At 36.6% G+C, this 18827-nt stretch overlaps 1 protein-coding gene across 1 annotated transcript in view; it reads right to left on the reverse strand.

Annotated features, from left to right (window-relative positions):
- Positions 1-319: 319 nt before the first annotated feature.
- LOC138696080 (GATA-binding factor A-like) overlaps positions 320-18827 on the reverse strand; it is a 345621-nt gene continuing 327113 nt past the window's right edge. Inside the window, exons 3-6 of the mRNA XM_069820607.1 lie at positions 15530-16007; positions 7547-7719; positions 4669-4912; positions 320-1010 (exon numbers count right to left, since the gene is read on the reverse strand). Of these exons, the coding sequence (XP_069676708.1) occupies positions 631-1010; positions 4669-4912; positions 7547-7719; positions 15530-15983 (1251 nt within the window). The 5' untranslated portion in view covers positions 15984-16007 and the 3' untranslated portion in view covers positions 320-630. The remainder of the gene's footprint in view (positions 1011-4668; positions 4913-7546; positions 7720-15529; positions 16008-18827) is intronic.

Below are 18827 nucleotides of genomic sequence, written 5' to 3' on the forward strand. Positions count from 1 at the left end.
CAGAGAAGTTGCCTATTAATCAAGGCGTTCAATCTGAACTTGAGAACGTGTACGGTATAACTTGAACGTCGTAGCAACAGATGGCGGTCTGTAAAGTCTGTGTGCTACCATAACCTCTTTCGAACTGTGTTTTGCGCGGGCAAGTCGTACGCAGGGTATTTGTTATCATCGGTTGCGTACGGCAACTTTCCACAATACAAATCAAATGCTCCGTGTCCATGTTGACCGTCGAAGTTAATGTCAACAAATACGTAAGTAATCGTCTTAACCCTCTCCACATATCCCGACAGTAAGGAAAAAACTCTCCTCAGTACGTGTTTCCAAACAGTTCACATTCCTGCCACTACTGGCGTTACCGTACGTATCGGTAAGTACTCTTCAGAATGAACGCCGTACTTGCTAGGCAACTTCTCTGGCACATAAGTAATACGCCTCTGTGGAAGTGTAGGAAGATTGAATTCTCTAGGCTCAACGACTAGCCACATGACGGCATACAGCGAGCCAATGACACACTTTGAACTGAACACGCAGTACATTTCAGATGGTCTCATGAATCTCATTTTTCACAGATGCGTCCCCTTGTTTGCGATACAAATTTCATTATGATTCAGAGGACGTGGTTTCGTGGCTCTACGTGGTCGCCATTAGCTTGGTGGCAGTCATATGGTGGTGATGGTGGTGATGATGTGCTGGGTGGTGGCCCATGACGTAGCTGCTGACGTCAGTAGCCGATCCCGGCGCTACGGGTGGCGGAGGAGGTGGGAAGCCGAATATCTGGTGGTTGTTGAGTTGGTGGTGATGGTGATGGTTGGGGGTTGCGAACGTGGGGTAGACGCTGCCGGCGCCGCTGGCGGGGTTGGACGACGAGGCGGGGGTGGGTTTGCTGTCGGAGGGCTCCGTCTTGACGGCGCCCAGCAGCGCCGTGTGTCCTAGGAAGGGGCGCGCGTCCACCAGGGCGGACTTGGAGGAGCCCTCAACAGACTGCGTGTGGCCCGCGGTCGATTTGGACTCTAGTACAAAGAAACCAGACATAGCGTCAGTGTGAGCATACGTGTATTTTAACAGCATGGTCCATCATGGTTGTTTATGATCAGACATCGAGATTTTGGACCCGATAGAATAAGTTTACTAAGTCCATGCTATAGACAGCTTTGTTACTGTGTGTGAGGTGGATGGGAGTCGGCAGAAGGAGAGACATGTGTACATGAAACCAAGTCCAGTCCAGTCTGCTCGTGCTGTACAGTGACGTTCCAAAGAAAGACAACAAATTTATCAAACATTAAAATAAAATGATTGTTAGAGGAGAAAAATTCTGTAGGACCAAAAAGATTAATCTATACGTAATTAAAATAAAAACCTATAATACAAAATTTTCAAAATAAATGAATATGCATTTTCTTTCGGCTCTTTCATAAGCACATGTGAAATACTTACACAACATACATAAGAATCATACACAATATACTCAACTTATAATGTACAATCAATGATATCCCCACAATATATACAATATATTTACAATATAACTTAATGTAATGAGAATTTATGCTCAGTTCAACTTGTTTATTTTTCAGCTTTCTCTTCCAGAATATTATTTGAACTGTTACAATGTACTACAACACACATTCTTAAGGTCTCGAAACTAAATTTCCTTCGGTTGTCGGCAAGACAAAGTTTATATTGGGAGAAGCTCCGCTCTACATCACATGATGTAATGGGTGCAAAACGATAAAACAATAAGTCATTGAAATATATCTTCGCTACCCCAGCAGTGTCCGTAGACTCCTTCCCTGCTAGCATGTCTTTTATGTCACAGAATATAGCATATCCACTGTTTTTACACAAAACTGAGTTTAATTTCTGTTTAACACGATTACTAGCTGGTGTAGCGGATGCTTGATGAATTACTTTCGTCATTTCCTCAATTAATTTTAGAGCGTCAGACATTTCTTGGTTCGATGCTTCAAGAAGTTTAATTGTTTTAGGCACAATAGCAAAATTATGTTCTATGAAATCCAAATTACTCTTCAAGGTCGTCAAATCCAGGGATTTTACAATCTTCGCTGGAGGACAGTCTTCCTTAAGGGAGTTGATAACCTGAAGTATTATATAGAATGTTTGGCATAATAAAGCGCTGCGTTAAGCCATGTTCCCCACCGCGTAACAACAGGCTGTGGAGGCAGAGGAACAGTGGGTGCAATTTTCTTGAATGTTAGCACTCTTGAAGGAGATTTCAAAAATATTTTTTTGCAGTTAGCGATGAAACAATCTACATCACTGAAGGACGCCCGTATCTCTTCAGCAACCCGGTGGCATCCATGGACTAGACATGTTAAGTGGATGAGTTTGGAGTAACTGTGTTTAATTTCTGTTGCTGCTTTCAGCATGTATGTAGCCCCGTCCGTTACAAACAGAAGAATATTTTCTTTATTTCCTCCGGCAGGATATAAAAGATCCATTGCCTTATTAAAAATCGTGACGATAGACGAATAATTGGCGTTTTCTATAACCTCACTGGTTAGTAGAAATTGTTTTCCTGGACTGTCAGTCACGAGGGTTCCGACTATGACATTTACTATACACCTACCAGCTGAATCAGTAGCTTCGTCTATCGACATCCAGATTTTATTATTTGCTGTTTGTTGTCTAATGTTACTTAATGTTCTATCGTAGCACTTTCTCAAGTAAGTCTGCCGCAACGTCGAGTCAGTAGGGAGAACTCTCTTGGTATATTTTTCCATGAAAGCTTTGAAATTTGGGTTGTTTACTTTATTAAATGGTATGTTTACAGCCACCATCATTTCACATAGATCTAGGAAGAACTCGGATTCTTTATTTTTAAGTGAATCTGAAACAGGTGGAATTTCTTCCCTCTTAAGAGACAAAATGTTTGTATGTGAAATGTATTTTCGGGAGTTACAGTGGGTCTCAACGTACCGTTTTTTTGTCTCCCCTTAGTCTAACATGACACAATTTACATGTAACATGGTCGCCATTAACTTCAAAATAATCACTTCCGAACTCTTGCACAAATAAATGCGTCTTAGAGCCTTTCACTTTTGGCATACTTACTGTTAATTATATTCTTCGACTAATCAGATAGGTAACCACATGCACAGATTAAAACTAAACTACTATCTTCTGTCCTCTCTTCTGACAAAGTGAACTAGGCGTACAGGAATGTTTTTATTATCATAACAGTACCTCCTCTCCCTGCCTTGTGAGTATGACTGAGTAAGTAAAGCACATGGGACGACAGGTAGGTCGCTACCATCACTGCCCTCACCCACTACATTCCTGCTTCCCAACTTGAAATCGCACTGTTTTCGTCTATCGGGTCTAAAGTCTCTAAGCCTGCTGATTACATTATAGTTATCCCTCTGACTGAGTTTCTGGCTGATATCTACATCTACTATCAGGCAGTACATTTCACTTGACGATATGTGCCAGAGGAAGAACAATTGTTTGTATACATCTGAAATCTGACTACACCTTTTCCAGATGTAATTAAGAAAGTATCATATGTATTTCAGATTCATCAATTGTATTTCAGAAAGCATCATTTGTATTTCAGATTAATCAATTGTATTTCAGAAAGCAACATTTGTATTTCAGATTTGTCAATTGTATTTCAGAGAGTGTCATTTGTATTTCAGACTCGTCAATTGTATTTGAGATCCCGTCAATTGTATTTCAGATAATTGAATCATATATTTTTGTTGTCATGGAAACTATGTAATTGTTTATCATGAGTTTGTAATAACGAGTTTATTAGGCTTCATTTTGTCATTTATTAGCTTCATTTGACTTTCCTGTAAGCCTAGTTTACAATTTATTTTGATTATGCCATTGAAAAACAGTGAATTACAAAATACAGTATGTGTATTGTAATTTTTAAAGCAAGTTACTTACAGTAGTTCAAAACAATATTATTCATAAACCTATGAATGTTAGAATTATAAATATAGCAAATTGTTGGCTCATGATATTCTGAAATACAAATAACACTTTCTGAAATACAATGGACAACTTCTGAAATACAAATGACACTTTCTGAAATACAATTGACGAATCTGAAATACAAATGATGCTTCCTGAAATACAATTGACGAATCTGGAATACAAATGACGCTTCCTGAAATACAATTGACGAATCTGGAATACAAATGACGCTTCCTGAAATACAATTGACGAATCTGAAATACAAATGATGCTTCCTGAAATACAATTGACGAATCTGGAATACAAATGACGCTTTCTGAAATACAATTGACGAATCTGAAATACAAATGACGCTATTTGAAATTAAATTGACCAGTTCTGACACACATGTGGAAAAGGTGTAGTGTAATATGTAGCTTGTCGGTGATGTATACAATGGAGGGTGAAAGGCACTGGTCACCTTACCCCATTATCTCCTGATTTAGTTGCCTAATGAATGACGTCTTATTGGTATGTATGTATGTATGTATGTATGTATGTATGTATGTATGCATGTTATCGCGTATCGTGTGTTACTAGTTGCCATCATTTACTTATAAATAGATTAAAATATTCTTATAAGTTGAATAAAAAAGAAAGTTTTACTTGCGGCTCTTGCGTATTTATAAAGTGGTAGGGGAGTTTGTGTATAATGTATGTTTCGACGCCTATAGTTGTTATTTATACCGGGTGTGGCAGAGTCCTCCTGCATTTTATCGCCGCCGCTCCCTCCGCCTTGCTGCTTCTTCGGCTTGCGCTTCCTGGTCTGGATGCCGTCCTTTCTCATGGCCAGTGGACGGTTGACGCCGTGCAGCTTGAAGTATAGGCCGCACGCGTTGCATACCGGCTCACCCTCGTTATTGCGGCGCCATAGCGTTGTGGTTCGAGTTCCGCAATTGGTGCAGCACAGACCCAAGCGACGAGTCGCGGTCTGAGAAAACAATAATTACTAAATTTGGATGTGAAAGTTTTAAGAACCTCATTTATCTTCTCGAAAAATGTTAGTTGTTTCTGACTTTTCTTAAATACCGGTTCATGTATTGAGATTTACTGTACTATCCCCGACGTTTTGAAATTACATAGCAACAGCTTTCAACGTCAAGGTCTTATTAGGCCAAAATCTGAAAGTCGCTACTCTCTTGTATCTGTTATGTCTGTATGAACACTAACATCCTAATGACAGAACGTGCAAGTGGTTACAAAATGTAGGATCAGTAAATCTGTTGGCAATTCAAAATTATTCTTAATACTCTAAATGCCATATCAGAATGTTGTAATGTTTTGCCCATTGCTGTGTTGGTCAAGGGAGAACGACTAAGAGTTTAAGGTACGAATCTGTTTTAAATAGTTAAACTCCAAATAGGAAAATATTCACGGTTTTTCAAGCAATATTTGGAGATATGGAAGGCGATCTGCACGAAAGAAATACCCTACATACAGTAGAACATCTATTATCCGTGGTAATGAAGTAATGAAGGGGGTGGGCTGAACGGTTAATCGAAAAAATCGGATAATCCACACTATGAAATATTTTCGTAAATTTAGTGAATAATACACTTTGGTAAATTCCTCTGTATTTAACACGCTAGGTAGTGGATCACAAGCTCACTAATTTAAGTCTCATTGTCAACGACGGATTTTGAAGGGCAAGAAAATTCCTTGTAATGGCTGCCTGTGGAAAGTGTAGGTCTCGTGTTGTAGATTTACATACTTTATACACTCCAAACTCGTGTTCTGTTGCGAGATGAGCCATAGTTTCTCTTTCCCCAAACCACTCAATTATTTACACTTTTTTCTCCCGATACTTAGCGCAACAATTTCTTTTGACACCCGTAGAAGATATTTTATACAAAAGTTATGCAGCAGCATAATTCGAACAGTAGACTGTACTGTGTAGGGGAGAAGGCTTGTAATAACGCTCTCTAGAAAAAATAACGTGCTAATACAATGTACAATACTTTATATATTTCTACAGAAAAAGGCGAGAGAAACACAGCCGGATAATTCACCAATCGGTTAATAGGGTGACGGACAATTGGGGTTCTACTGTATACAATATATTCAATTTCAATATTCCGTTGTGAATGCCCCCTAATGCACATATTCGTTAAATTATTGAACAATCACTTTCTTTTATCAGTAACCTGTCTCAACGTCAGCTTCCGTACGCTTTTAGACAGTCGTGCTCAGTAACGTTTCCAGAAATTTCTAATTTCCTCTGTTTCTATCTCAGTCTCTGCGTGCAGCTGATTCAAACGACATACATGTTTTAAATGGTTTAATATGAACACAAATACGTACAGTATGTAGGATGTATCTTAATTTTATTAGACCTACAAACTTTGGAGTCAGATAGAGAACCTTTTTAGACACTTTTGTTAAGGAACGTTTGGGCCCTGGTTGCTCGTTTCCATGCTGCAAAGCATACTTTGAATATAGGCATCGCGATCCTCCTCTCTGACTGCATTCCTTATGCTTAATGTCATCCTTCCACGCAATTAGGTAACCTGCATGTATTAAAGTAAATCATGGAACGTTTCGGATGGGACAAGTTATCCTACATGCACATGGCATAAGGAGCAACATCTGGTTCTGGTGTGGAGCTCAAAAGATTTACCAGGGATTATTCCAAAACTGAAGAGCTCCTCATCACACTCCGTTTGCCAGCTTTGTTCGCAGTTTACACGATTGGATTCATTAATTTTCAAATGACTGATTACCTTAATCTTTTCCAGCCAATTAGACCAATATAAAATACTGTACTAGGGCATTTGATAAGTAATGGCAACAATGCTGTCCTAGCGGTGACCATTTAATTCTTGTGCTACGTAATAGAGCAACGATTGTTTCATAAATTTGCAATATTTAAAGTCTCGAAGAAGTTGTATTTTGTAAATGCAGTGGATGTTTCTAATTTGTAGTAAAGAATACAGCCCTAAAGATACGAACAAAATCCAAGTTGCAAGAGAAAAACATGCAACTCAGTGCTTTAGGCCATTACAAGAAACCTGTGGGAGAGAAGTCCTACCGTATTGAACTATTGCAAGTTGGGTGGAATCGCTTTCAATCAAGAGTTCACATTCGAAGAACTTTAGATTGATCAATGAGAAAGATCCAGAAATGCTGCTGCAGATAGAGTTCACCGTCTTCCAATGTATTTGGCAACGTATTGTGGACATGGCAGGAGACTATAATGTCAAAAGTAACCTAAATAAATTTAGTGTGAAACAGTAACTACGTTGTCATTATTTTTCGAATGCCCTAGTAATTACGTGATATAGCTACTTTTGTTCTGTAACGAAAATTCACAGCCCGTGGATTCCTTAACAAGAAATATCTAAAAATAAGTTTTATACCCGGTCTCAAAGTTTGCCGATCTAATTAGGATACACCCTGTATATACTTATGTATTGTTCATTGTATACAAAAGATACCGGTATATTATTTTTTATTCTTAAAACGTAAGGAATCTTTCTGCAACGTTATTCCGTACCTGTTCTCATTCTGGCAGTAGTAACGTAGCTCAATGACACAAAATGCTCTCACAGTAACCTTGACAACTCACCAGCCTCTTGGATGGTTTGATAAGCGGTCGGTTCATGCCGTTCATCTTGTGGTAGAGCCCGCAGGCATTGCACAGGTAGTGGCCGGTCCCGTCCCGGCGCCACAGAGGCGTCGAGATGGCGCCGCAGTTGACGCACTCCCGGCCTTCTCCAAACTGGAACTCCATTGCGCCATCTGGAAACAAAAATTGTTTAAAAGCTTGGCTCAGGTTCATTGTTGAGCACATCTTTGACTGTACTGCGTGGGTTTTTCTGTTATTTGTTTTATAGGTACCACGTTATTGAAATAGGATAAGGTGAGTCTTGAACATTGTAATTGTACTTTTTTATTATTTGAGTTTTTAAGTGCACTTTGTAGTTCTTCCATATCAATATTATTAATTATGACTATTGTATTTAGAGTAAGATTATTTGTCCATAGATTCTCATATCTTAACCATTAATTTTCTTCCATATTGTTAATTCTGCAGTGCTCGGGAAAAGTGACATAGGTCAGTTTCCACAAACCTTTTTTGGTAATTTATTGACAACTTACGGAACATCTGCTCGCTTGGAAAAAATACATAAGTATTTCTCCCATTACAATAATTCATACAGAAAAAAATCAAATCGACATAAACCAGTGTAAGTTGTCAATAAATTATCAAAAAAGGTTTGTGGAAACTGACTTATGTCACTTTTCCCAAGCACTACAGAATTAAAGCATCATCTTTCATACGAATTTAAGTATTTTTAAATCTTACATGTTATATCTTGCGAACCATGCCAAACTTGTTCAGTACTGTTTATATAAATCCAAACTCTCACGTTTTAATTTCCTTATTTCTTTATTAGCAATAACACTTTTGTATTTATAATAGGCTATATGTTGTCAATAACTGAGTTTGGCGGACATGTTTAAAATATGCTTGTTTCTTATTATTTATTAATTTTTTAATTTCTTTGTTCCTCAAAATAATACAAGCCCTTTCTTCTCCGTGTTATTTTTCTTGTTCCTAATGCTTCTGTTGCAGCTTTTAATATAACTTCTTTAAGATATTTCCATTCTCCATCTATATTAGTACTCAACGTACGCTGACCTGAATATTTTTTATTCTTATTGAGTATAGCCTCCATATACGCTATTGTTGCAACAAATGTATTTGTTTTGAAGTCTGTTTTAATTTCACTTGTTTTTATTATCTTTTTATGGATTCACTTACTTGGAATATTTAATTTGAAAATAACGATAAAGTGATAGGAACTGATGTCACAACTTCTATATTTATACGTGTATCAATCACCTGAGTCACATGAGGTGATAATTTAGTATTGGTAAGAATGTAGTTAATAATAATATTTGAGCCCCTTGCTGCCCAAGTGAATTTGTATATATTCTTATGGCGAAAAAATGTATTAGTTATTTTCAGTTCGTTGTACACTACAAAGTTTCTTAACGTTTTCCCATTCTAATTCAATATTTTTTCGCCGTTGGTTTCAATTAATTTTTTACTGTGTTTTGCCCAACACAGGCATTGAAGTCTCCAGCTATTGTTATATAGCTTAATCTGTTTTGTTAATGGTGTCTATGTACTTATGTAGACATTCGTAAAATGTTATGCTCTCTTCTTTCTTCTTCGGGTGCGTAAACACATAGGGGCGTACGGTATTTGCGTCAAAAAGCATGTATACACAGCTAGAGCACGCTGAGCACGCCGCTACAGAAGACAGGTATGAGGAAGGGATGGAAATTTGGCATTCACCATTGAGAAACAGAAGGAGGCGTGCGATAATTTCAGTCCGAATGTGAGTGTGATTTACTATAATTGAAACAAGAAGAAGTTGTACTGTGTTTAATATGTGGAAAATATTTGAATATTAAGAAAAGCAGTGTTCAGAGACTATGTAATATATTGATTGATTGATTGATTGATTGATTGATTTATTGATATAGTTCACAAGTACAAAACTTAATAATATAACAAAAGATCTATAAACAAATGTAGTTCTACATACTAAATATACAATTTCCTAGCCTTTTTATTTTAACGCAAATCTCAATAATTTATTGGTTCAAACTTGCACTTAGAGACTACGTAATATAGTACGAAGAGATACGTAGAGATATGAATGTGGACGAACGGCCGAAAATATTAGATAAATTACAGAATCACGTAAACACGGATATTTTGATTTTGAGTTTACAATACGAAAATGTACCATTTGTTTTGATATTACTGACTTTATTAATTTACAGAGTGAAATAGTACATGTTAAAATTTGTGTTGTGCATAACACCAACATACTATGCGTTAGCTATGGGTTGTCGCTAAAAATTGCTCTGATATATCGTCTGTTTATTGAAGACCCATTTATTAAAATATATATATCACTCCACTCAAGTAGTTAATGCTCTGCCACCAAATAAGATAAATATACTTCAGATAGGCCTAGTGCACAACTGACTATATTTGTGCGTGGTATGGCTAAAAATTGTTGTGTACTCAAGAGTTTCTACATTTAATTCTTCTGAAAGGCAAACTTTAGCCTGTAACCACGGATGGTACATCAACCATGACGGAGAAACAGAATGGATTTGTAGAAATTTTAAACAACAGAATGCAGTCAGAAAATACCGATTACACTGGTCTTAAAAAAATGGCGCTTTTCAAATTTTTCCATAATATGAATGCCCTAAATTCAAATCTGGTTTTAGTTTTATTCTATCGGGCTAGGTTTTTTAACAATATCAAAACAAATGTACCTACTAATGTAGGTGGGTCATTTGCAGAATTTATATAACAAATGATGTCCATCAATTCTTACCCTTCCCATTATTGCATTTATAACAATAGAGTTATAAATTCCTAACAGTGAGTAGTTTCAATAGTAATGTAGTAAACGTCACAAGAATTATTTCCTTCGTGTGAAATATTCACGAGAATAAAATAAAATTCTCATAATTACAGCTAAAATGCCGTATCCATACTACTTAAGTTTTTAAAATTGAGCATGATTATGTCCAGATAAAGGTTTGTTTAATAATATAATTGAGAAAAAAATTAAAGAAACATTTGATATTATCAAAACTTCTTCATTTATGACTGAATTTATATTTCCTTAAACATGATTACATAATTACTCTAGTCCAGTAAGTCAGTCAGGTCTGTTACACCATTCTGTTCCTATGGATACACAGTTGAAAAAGAAGCCCCACAGATGTCAGCACAAGCCAAGATGATGCACAAAGATCCATTTTGATTGTACTGCTATGTTCACCCATTTTGATTTGGCGAGTTTGTGTGTCATACTGTTGCTTTATGTTTTAGTCTAAGCGTGCATTTTTACTCTGTCAGATCTGTTTGTGTTGTGTTTTCCACAAATAACAACATATAAAGTCAAGATCAAGAGGACATAATAATACACGTGTCCATTAGTTAAGTTGTTATTTTGAAGATCTTTAAGCAAAAAAATTTTAGGTTAGTACATGCTTGTTTGCTTTGTCAAGTCTGTTACTCCATGTCATGTCTGTTACAATATTTCAAAACAGTGCTGTAAAGCAAGCTGAGTGTACAGTGGCTGATTACTATGGCAGAGACATTGCACTATATTAATACATGCAGAATATGCAATAAATAGGACTTTAATTTTACGTTCTCAATCGTCCATTTGTTATACAAATTTTTCAAATGACCCATGTACGTAACATTTTAATGAAATATTATAGTTATTAAAGATATAAAGCTGAGGCAAAACTGTTACTGTGTGTTTAATTTTGACTTAACTATGAATAAGTATGTTGAAATATGAGAGCTATGTTTCAATAATTTTGAATTTCAAAACTTGTTCACATTTACTGAGAAGAAACCTTAATTTTTTTCGAAGCCCTGATGTGTTTATCACTAGTGTCTTTTTTTTCAAGCACCAATGATAATCGGCCATCATTGACACATCCCAATGGCTTTGATAGCGGGTTTCCATTGTCTTAATGTCTTTATGAAACTGTTCACCTTGTTCTTCACTCACTGTACCAAGATTCGCAGGAAAGTAATCAATATGGCTATTGAGAAAATGCACTTTAACACTAACTCTGCACGCTAGGTTTTTAAAGTTTTGTAACATTTCCTCCACAGTTTCCTTATAGTTCTCAGATTTCTTGTTGCGCAGAAAGTTTTCTGTCACTTTTCTGTATGCTAACCATGCTGGCTTCTATAACTCGGACATCGATTGACGGAAGGTTTCATTCTACATAAGCTCACGAATTTAGAGTGCTACTATCTTAGCTTCAGTTTTCTGAGGGAACTTTGTAAAAAGAAAGTTGAAACGATCGCTGTCCTTATTCAGAGCAGTTACAAATTGCTTCATGAGGCTACCATTTGCCATAAACCCACTGTCTTATATTTTCGGAACACGAGGAACAACAGGCCTACATAATGGGGAGCCCACTGTTTATCCAGATCACCAACTAGCATGCCAAAGTAAGCTTTAAATGCATTTTTGTAAAAGTCTGTCGTATTTCTTCTCTGCCTTTGTGGATTGTAACTACCACATGTATAGCAAGACGAATCAGGGCCATTTATAGTGAGGATCACGTAAGAGTAGTTCCTAAAAGGCTAATTTGGTCGACTCTTCAGTGTTGCCAACTGATACTAGATATCACCAAAATATGGTAAAATCACAATACCATGTACAATAATAATAATAATAATAATAATAATAATAATAATAATAATAATGTAGTATTAATAATAACGATGACTTGCTTATTTACCACATCTCATCTTTATGTTGGGGAGGTGTTTTCTAAATGGTTCAATAATTTGTAAAAGAGTAGCTATATTTTCCTTCTACACCTCTCGCACATTACGTTAGTACTTAGTAGATTACTGTATGATGTAATATTAAAATGTATTTTGTCTTACAAAATGAAATTCATTGCTTTGATTAAACAATTTACGATTCATGAGACCTAACCTAAAAATGTATTTTGTTTGATCACGTGATGTGATTAGTACGAATTCCGAAAAAGAATGTCACGTTGAGATGTATGCTTAAGAATATTTACTCCATTATTGTAGTAAAAGCTTAAACACGAAGGAAATTAATTAAAATATGAAATGGTATTTTTGTCGATTACCCAAAGCTTGTATCACACGAAATATATTTATCTACATTTAGCCTACCTGACTATAATTCTTGAATTGTAACCACAACACAAAGCAACACATACAATAACTATTATGTATTAATATTAATACTGAAATTAATTAATTATTAGTATGTTCAAATTTCACTAGTTTCCAGTAATCGACCCAGAAATCTAGTACAATCTGAATTTCCAGAATTTAAACTACGGCAACTTGTCACTGCTGCCAACATAAGAGTTATAAAATCACTACCATTTGTAGTATTTCTCAGTACCGAAATTCGAAACAAAGTTGGCAAAACAAAATTCAACCTGAAAATTAGAAAATCACCATAATCCACTAGCTTATGTAGAATGGAGGAAAAATGACTACGTTTCACCCTTAGGGTATTAAGTAAGCTGATCCGGACTATACGCACCGACGACGATGGGACATTTCGCGAGCACATTCGATCTCACTGGAATTCAAAAGATCAAAAGTCGATTGACTGCAGCCAGATCATTGATAAAACTAAGATATTTCTTAGAAATCACTGATTTATAGGGGAAATATTCCAACTCTTTCTTTTGTTATTGGTAACAATGTGAAGCGATCTACCAGTAATAAAATAAAGATTATGGGCTCAGGTCAGTAATCCGCCGAGTACCTGCGGAAACAAGTAGAAAACAGGGAATCCAGGAGTGAGAAGGAACTTAAGATGAAATTGTGAATCATTTTTATGTTTAAATCTCTCAGAAAATTTATTTTATGTATTTCCTCAAAGAAGAAAATTTAAACTAGTATTTCCTATAACCAATTTCTGAAAAACTGTAGCCCGAAGAAACAAAACTAAGGCTGGTTTCAGAGCTTCCATGTGCTAAGTAATCGGAAAATATGAACAGTTTTCAATCAGCAAAAATTGTGTATATCAGTGCCATATTTATTTTATTGGGTTATTTTACGCCGCTGTATCAAGATTTCAGGTTATTTAGCGTCTAAATGAAATGAAGGTAATAATGTCGATGAAATGAGACCGGGGTCCAGCACCGAAAGTTACCCAGCATTTGCTCGTGTTGGGTTCAGGAAAACCCCGAAAAAACCTCAACCAGGTAACTTGGCTCCGACCGGGATTGGAACCCGGGCCACCTGGTCTCACGACCAGACGCGCTGACTGTTACTCCACAGGTGTGGACACCAGTGTTACATGATGCTAAGTCTCTATTGCATCATTCATCTCCAGGTGTTATATAAAAAGATTCTTAAATGATCAGTGCAATGGATATTGTGCTAAAATATGTTAATTTCAATAGGGCGCATGCCCTTAATCACCGACAGCTTGAAGAGTTCCTTGCAGAGGCGTACGGAAGGAAGGCTGTTACCGGATTTGAACCCTCTCTTGAACTTAAAAAAAAATACATATTTAGATTTGAATACTTCTTTTATCCAATAATCGTTTTTTCTTCTCTAATTTCTCAGTGTCAGAGTAACAAAATCTACATCAACATAAGGCATAATCCTCCTACCACCCCTTCAATATAATCCCTGTGCTTGATGTGCGTAATGTTCTAATTATAACAATGCTATCTTTATTATAGAGAAACAGTATCGACCTTTTAATAAAATGAAGTCGACACAATCTAAAATTTAACTTGTTGTGAAACATATTGAAAAGGTTGTTTTGATAGCTCTGCAGTGCAGATGTTAAATATCTTGCATTGTCGATTTTAAACTTTTATTAAGAGCGGTATCCATCTGTTCATTAAGTTGAGTTCTGACTTTTTTGTGAAACGTTCGTTTAATGGTTTGTGCATTTGACAGTTCAAATTTTTAACATTATTATTAGGGCTAGGATTTTGATGACCTATAAATAATTAAAAAATGTCCTAAAAACAATGCATTTATCACCTAAAAATCTTTCAGAAATGCCCTTAAAATGCCCTAAAATTGGCTTAGTAGGAAAATATTTAGACTAATAATTAAATTAAATTCTAGTACCAACACATTAATTATACACAATTTTTTCTAAGTGGTACACTTTAATTAATTATTTACCTGATGTAGTTTCCATGTAGTTCATCACAAGGCCACTGTTATACGTAATTAGCAAGTATAGAGGAGTCTATATTGAAGGGATGATTGGCCTGATCCATTACATGGGGTGTACTACGTTAAAAGGGCAATATTTGTGTAGAAAAGATTAAAATATTATACAAAATAATGGGTATTAGCCACCGACGTAGCTCGATCGGTTAAGGCGCTTGCCTGCCGATCCGGAGTTGTGCTCGGGCGTGGGTTCGATTCCTGCTGGGGCTGATTATCTGGTTGGGTTTTTCCGAGGTTTTTCTCAACCGTAAGGCAAATATCAGGTAATATAGGGCGAATACTCGGTTTCATCTCGCCAAATATCATATCACTATCACCAACTCCATCGACGCTAAATAACCTCATAGTTGGTACAGCGTCGTTAAATAACAAAGGAAAAAAATAAAGGGTATTAATGGACAAAATATGTAGACAAAATATCAAAGGAAATAAACATTATTTTATATTAATAATGGGGATTTGTGGCCAAAATTAAATGAAAATGCCTAAAAAATGTCCGAATAACACAAAAGACGCTCTTATGAGTTGAAACAGGCAAAAAATGCAAAAAAAAATGCCCTAACAAATATGTCTTAAAACACTTAGTTTATCACATAACATGTAAATACTAAAGCGGGTATGTTTCTGGCTTACTAGAAAAAAAGATGCAATTTCATCAAAATTTATCCTTTATTATTATTATTATTATTATTATTATTATTATTATTATTATTATTATTATGTTTGTCACAATCACAATTCGCTGCTATTCCACAGAAAATACATGGTTCGCAATACCGTATGGCGAAGTCCTCTGGAAACCGGAGCTCTCGTAGGCCCTCCACGAAGACATCATCATAGCGTTCTGCGCGTAGAAGGGAGTAGAGAGGGGTGCCTGGTGGTGCGGAGCCCCAGTGCCGAGGTGGTGGTGATGGTGATGGGGTGACGCCGTCACGTAGCTGTCTGGCGCCCCGGGTTGATGGTGCCACGAGCTAGGACTCGGGGTGGAGCCCCCCACGAAGTGATGCGAGTTGGACGCGGGGCCTCCTGACGGGCTGTACTGGGGGTGGTGGTGATGGTGATGCTGCGGCAGGCCCCCCATCACGGCCCGGTTCGAGGGCACGTACACGGGGTGCTGGTGGTGCGACGAGCCCCCCGCCACCCCCAGGAAACCGCCACCGTTGTTGCCGCTCCCGGTCGGCGTGGAATCGGTGTAGGTGCCAGCACCGGCCGCCCCATTCGACTGGAACATGGCGCCGATGTCCTACTCCATAATCTGCAAACATGAGGCACAAATTTCAATTTAGGTGCTTGATTAGAAGATACCATTCTGACTTACGACGTGAGTATGTGTGTTTCTTTCGGCATTATGCTACATCAGTGATGTCAAAGCGAGCGCATTTTTCTGACCTTGATGTCGTGCGCGGGCATCAAGCGCTAGGTATGGAAGGAGGAAGAATTATGTATATGAATAAGCAGCCTGTTCAAGTAAAAAAAAAAAAACAGTGGTGTAAAAACTTCAAACGGAATGTGAAATTATTTTTATATGGCTTCTTTCTGTTTGATATTATTGATATTGTCTGTAAAACAAAAGTACTAACACTAATATATTGATATTGCAGTTTGTTTTAAACGTTAATAACATAATAAAGAGTTAAGAAGGAATTTTCACATACATTTCATAGTAGTACAACTATTGGGTATATTAAGTTAATGAAATGCATCATTCATAAAGAAAGTGATATCCGAAAGAAAGATATAACATGATAAGTTGGAATTGATATTGATGGTATATTTAGCCTTATAAAAATAATCAATAAATTTATTAAAATAATATTATAGTACAAAGCAAAGTTATCTATGTACTGTAAGGGACGTATTCATAGACATTCTTAGCGCGGGCTTTCGGTGGATGATCAGCGAACTAACGTTTTTCGTATTCATAAACCAGTGTTAGCGATGTGATATGATATGATATGAATCCTGTTTAGCACGCTCGTAGCGCGGGCTAGCGAAATGTCTATGGGTAGCATCCTCAATGTTTCAACTGTAATATTACGTAACAGAACTTCTATCGCATTATGCTTTTAAGTTGATTCTGGTGCGCAACTTCCTATCATCAGAATATTAAATTATTTCCTCTAAATCTGCTGAAGGTATAGAGCTGATATTTTTACAACACATGGGCATAATACAGTATCTTTTGTTTATAATGTAACAGTAGTTGCTTCGTTAATTCATTTCCTTATAAACATTTTCCATGCGAATATTTTCAAAAATTTCAATACCCTATCTTCAGTAATACGTATTTACGATATATAAGATTTACGAAAACTTTGTTTCAGTAGCTGTAAAGCTACTAAATAAACATATCTTCAGGTTTCACTTTTCTGTAAAAAGTTAAGAAATTACTTCTTTTGAATAAAAAAGCAAACTTGTGAAAAATGAGCATTAAAATTAAAACTTACATTCTTATAATTCACTTATAGGCTACTTCTCAGACAAATCTAAAAATTAACATGGATACAGTTTTAATAAGTTCTCTTCCCTTTATCCATTGAATCTGTGTTGGCCATCATTGTATATAGCTCAACCAAGGGGCATATACTAGCTCTTTCCTTTCCGCTGTAAACCTCTATGGCTCTCCTGAGCTCTAAAGCGCGCGCTTGCACCTATGGGCATCAGTTGACATGACTGTGCTACCCACTAGTATCGTGCAATATTCGAACATGAAAGGAAATATCAAGATAATACAAATTTCGCCCTATTCCTTAGGCATCCAACAATACGTAGAAGTCAAGCATAAAAGCTAAAATAACCGAGTCCGATGAAAACTGGTAAGAGGTCTAATTTCGGTTCACGTTTGTCGAGTCTCTGTAGAACGGAAGCCCCCTTTGCGCTTGTTCAATCTTTCGTCTTCCTTAAACATGTTCGGTGCCTTTCTTCTTAGTCCCTCCTCTCCCTGCGCCTTTATGCTTTAGCTGCATAAAGATGTCAGGCACATGTCTTGCGAATTTACGAATAATATTGAGTATACATAGATAATTTTTCTTGTTATTAATGCCATTAAACCTTCACAAATAAATAAGTCAAACAAAATATATTTAAAAAACATACGTTGACAGTACCAACTAATATTGTGCAATGTTCAAACATTGAGAGAGGTAAACAAGACGTTATAAACTTCGTCTTATTCCATATGAAATACTTATGGGGACTGGGTAGTGATCAGGGGTCAAAAACCCGCTTATGCTCGTTTCATAAACATACTCGCTTCTTAATTACTACCATTATAGGTTCGTTGCATGATATACTGTACTATTAATTTTCCTTGTTCTCTTATTTGCCGTTACTTTCAAATTTATTTCTTCGCTTGGCCTTTTTTGACAGGTCTTCCTAGCTGTTGTTCCTATGACTAAGTCGAAAATCCTGTTTTAACATTCATCTAACATATCAAAAATAGTTTTTAAGACGATTTTGATGAAATTGAATATTTTTTCTAGTAAGCCAGAAACATTGCTGCTTTAGTATTTATATGTTATGTGATAAACTGAGTGTTTTAAGGCATATGTATTTGTTAGGGCATTTTTTTGTATTTTTTGTCTTTTTCAACTCATACGAGCATCTTTTGTTTTTTTCGGACATTTTTTTAGGCATTTTCATTTAATTTTGGCCATAAATCCCCATTATTTTTTACTTGGCTATTTATTGACGCTGTATCAACTACGAGATTATTTAGCGTCGATGGAATTGGTGATTGCGATATATTTGGCGAGATAAGGTCGAGAATTCGCCATAGATTACCTGACATTTGTCTTACGGTTGGGAAAAAACTCGGAAAAAACCCAACCAGATAATCGGCCCATGCGGGAATTGGACCCGCACCCGAGCGCAACTTCGAATCGGCAGGCAAGCGCCTTAACCAACCAAGCTACGCCGGTGGCTAATACCCATTATTTTGTATAATATTTTAATCGTTTTTCTACACAAATATTGCCATTTTAACGTAGTACACTCCAACCACCCCTTCAATATAGACTCCTCTATACCTACTAATTCCGGGTAAGAGTGGCCTTGTGGTGGACTACATGGAAAC

The sequence above is a fragment of the Periplaneta americana genome, chromosome 3 (assembly GCF_040183065.1).
Source record: "Periplaneta americana isolate PAMFEO1 chromosome 3, P.americana_PAMFEO1_priV1, whole genome shotgun sequence".
In the NCBI taxonomy this organism is placed as follows: Eukaryota; Metazoa; Arthropoda; class Insecta; order Blattodea; family Blattidae; genus Periplaneta; species Periplaneta americana.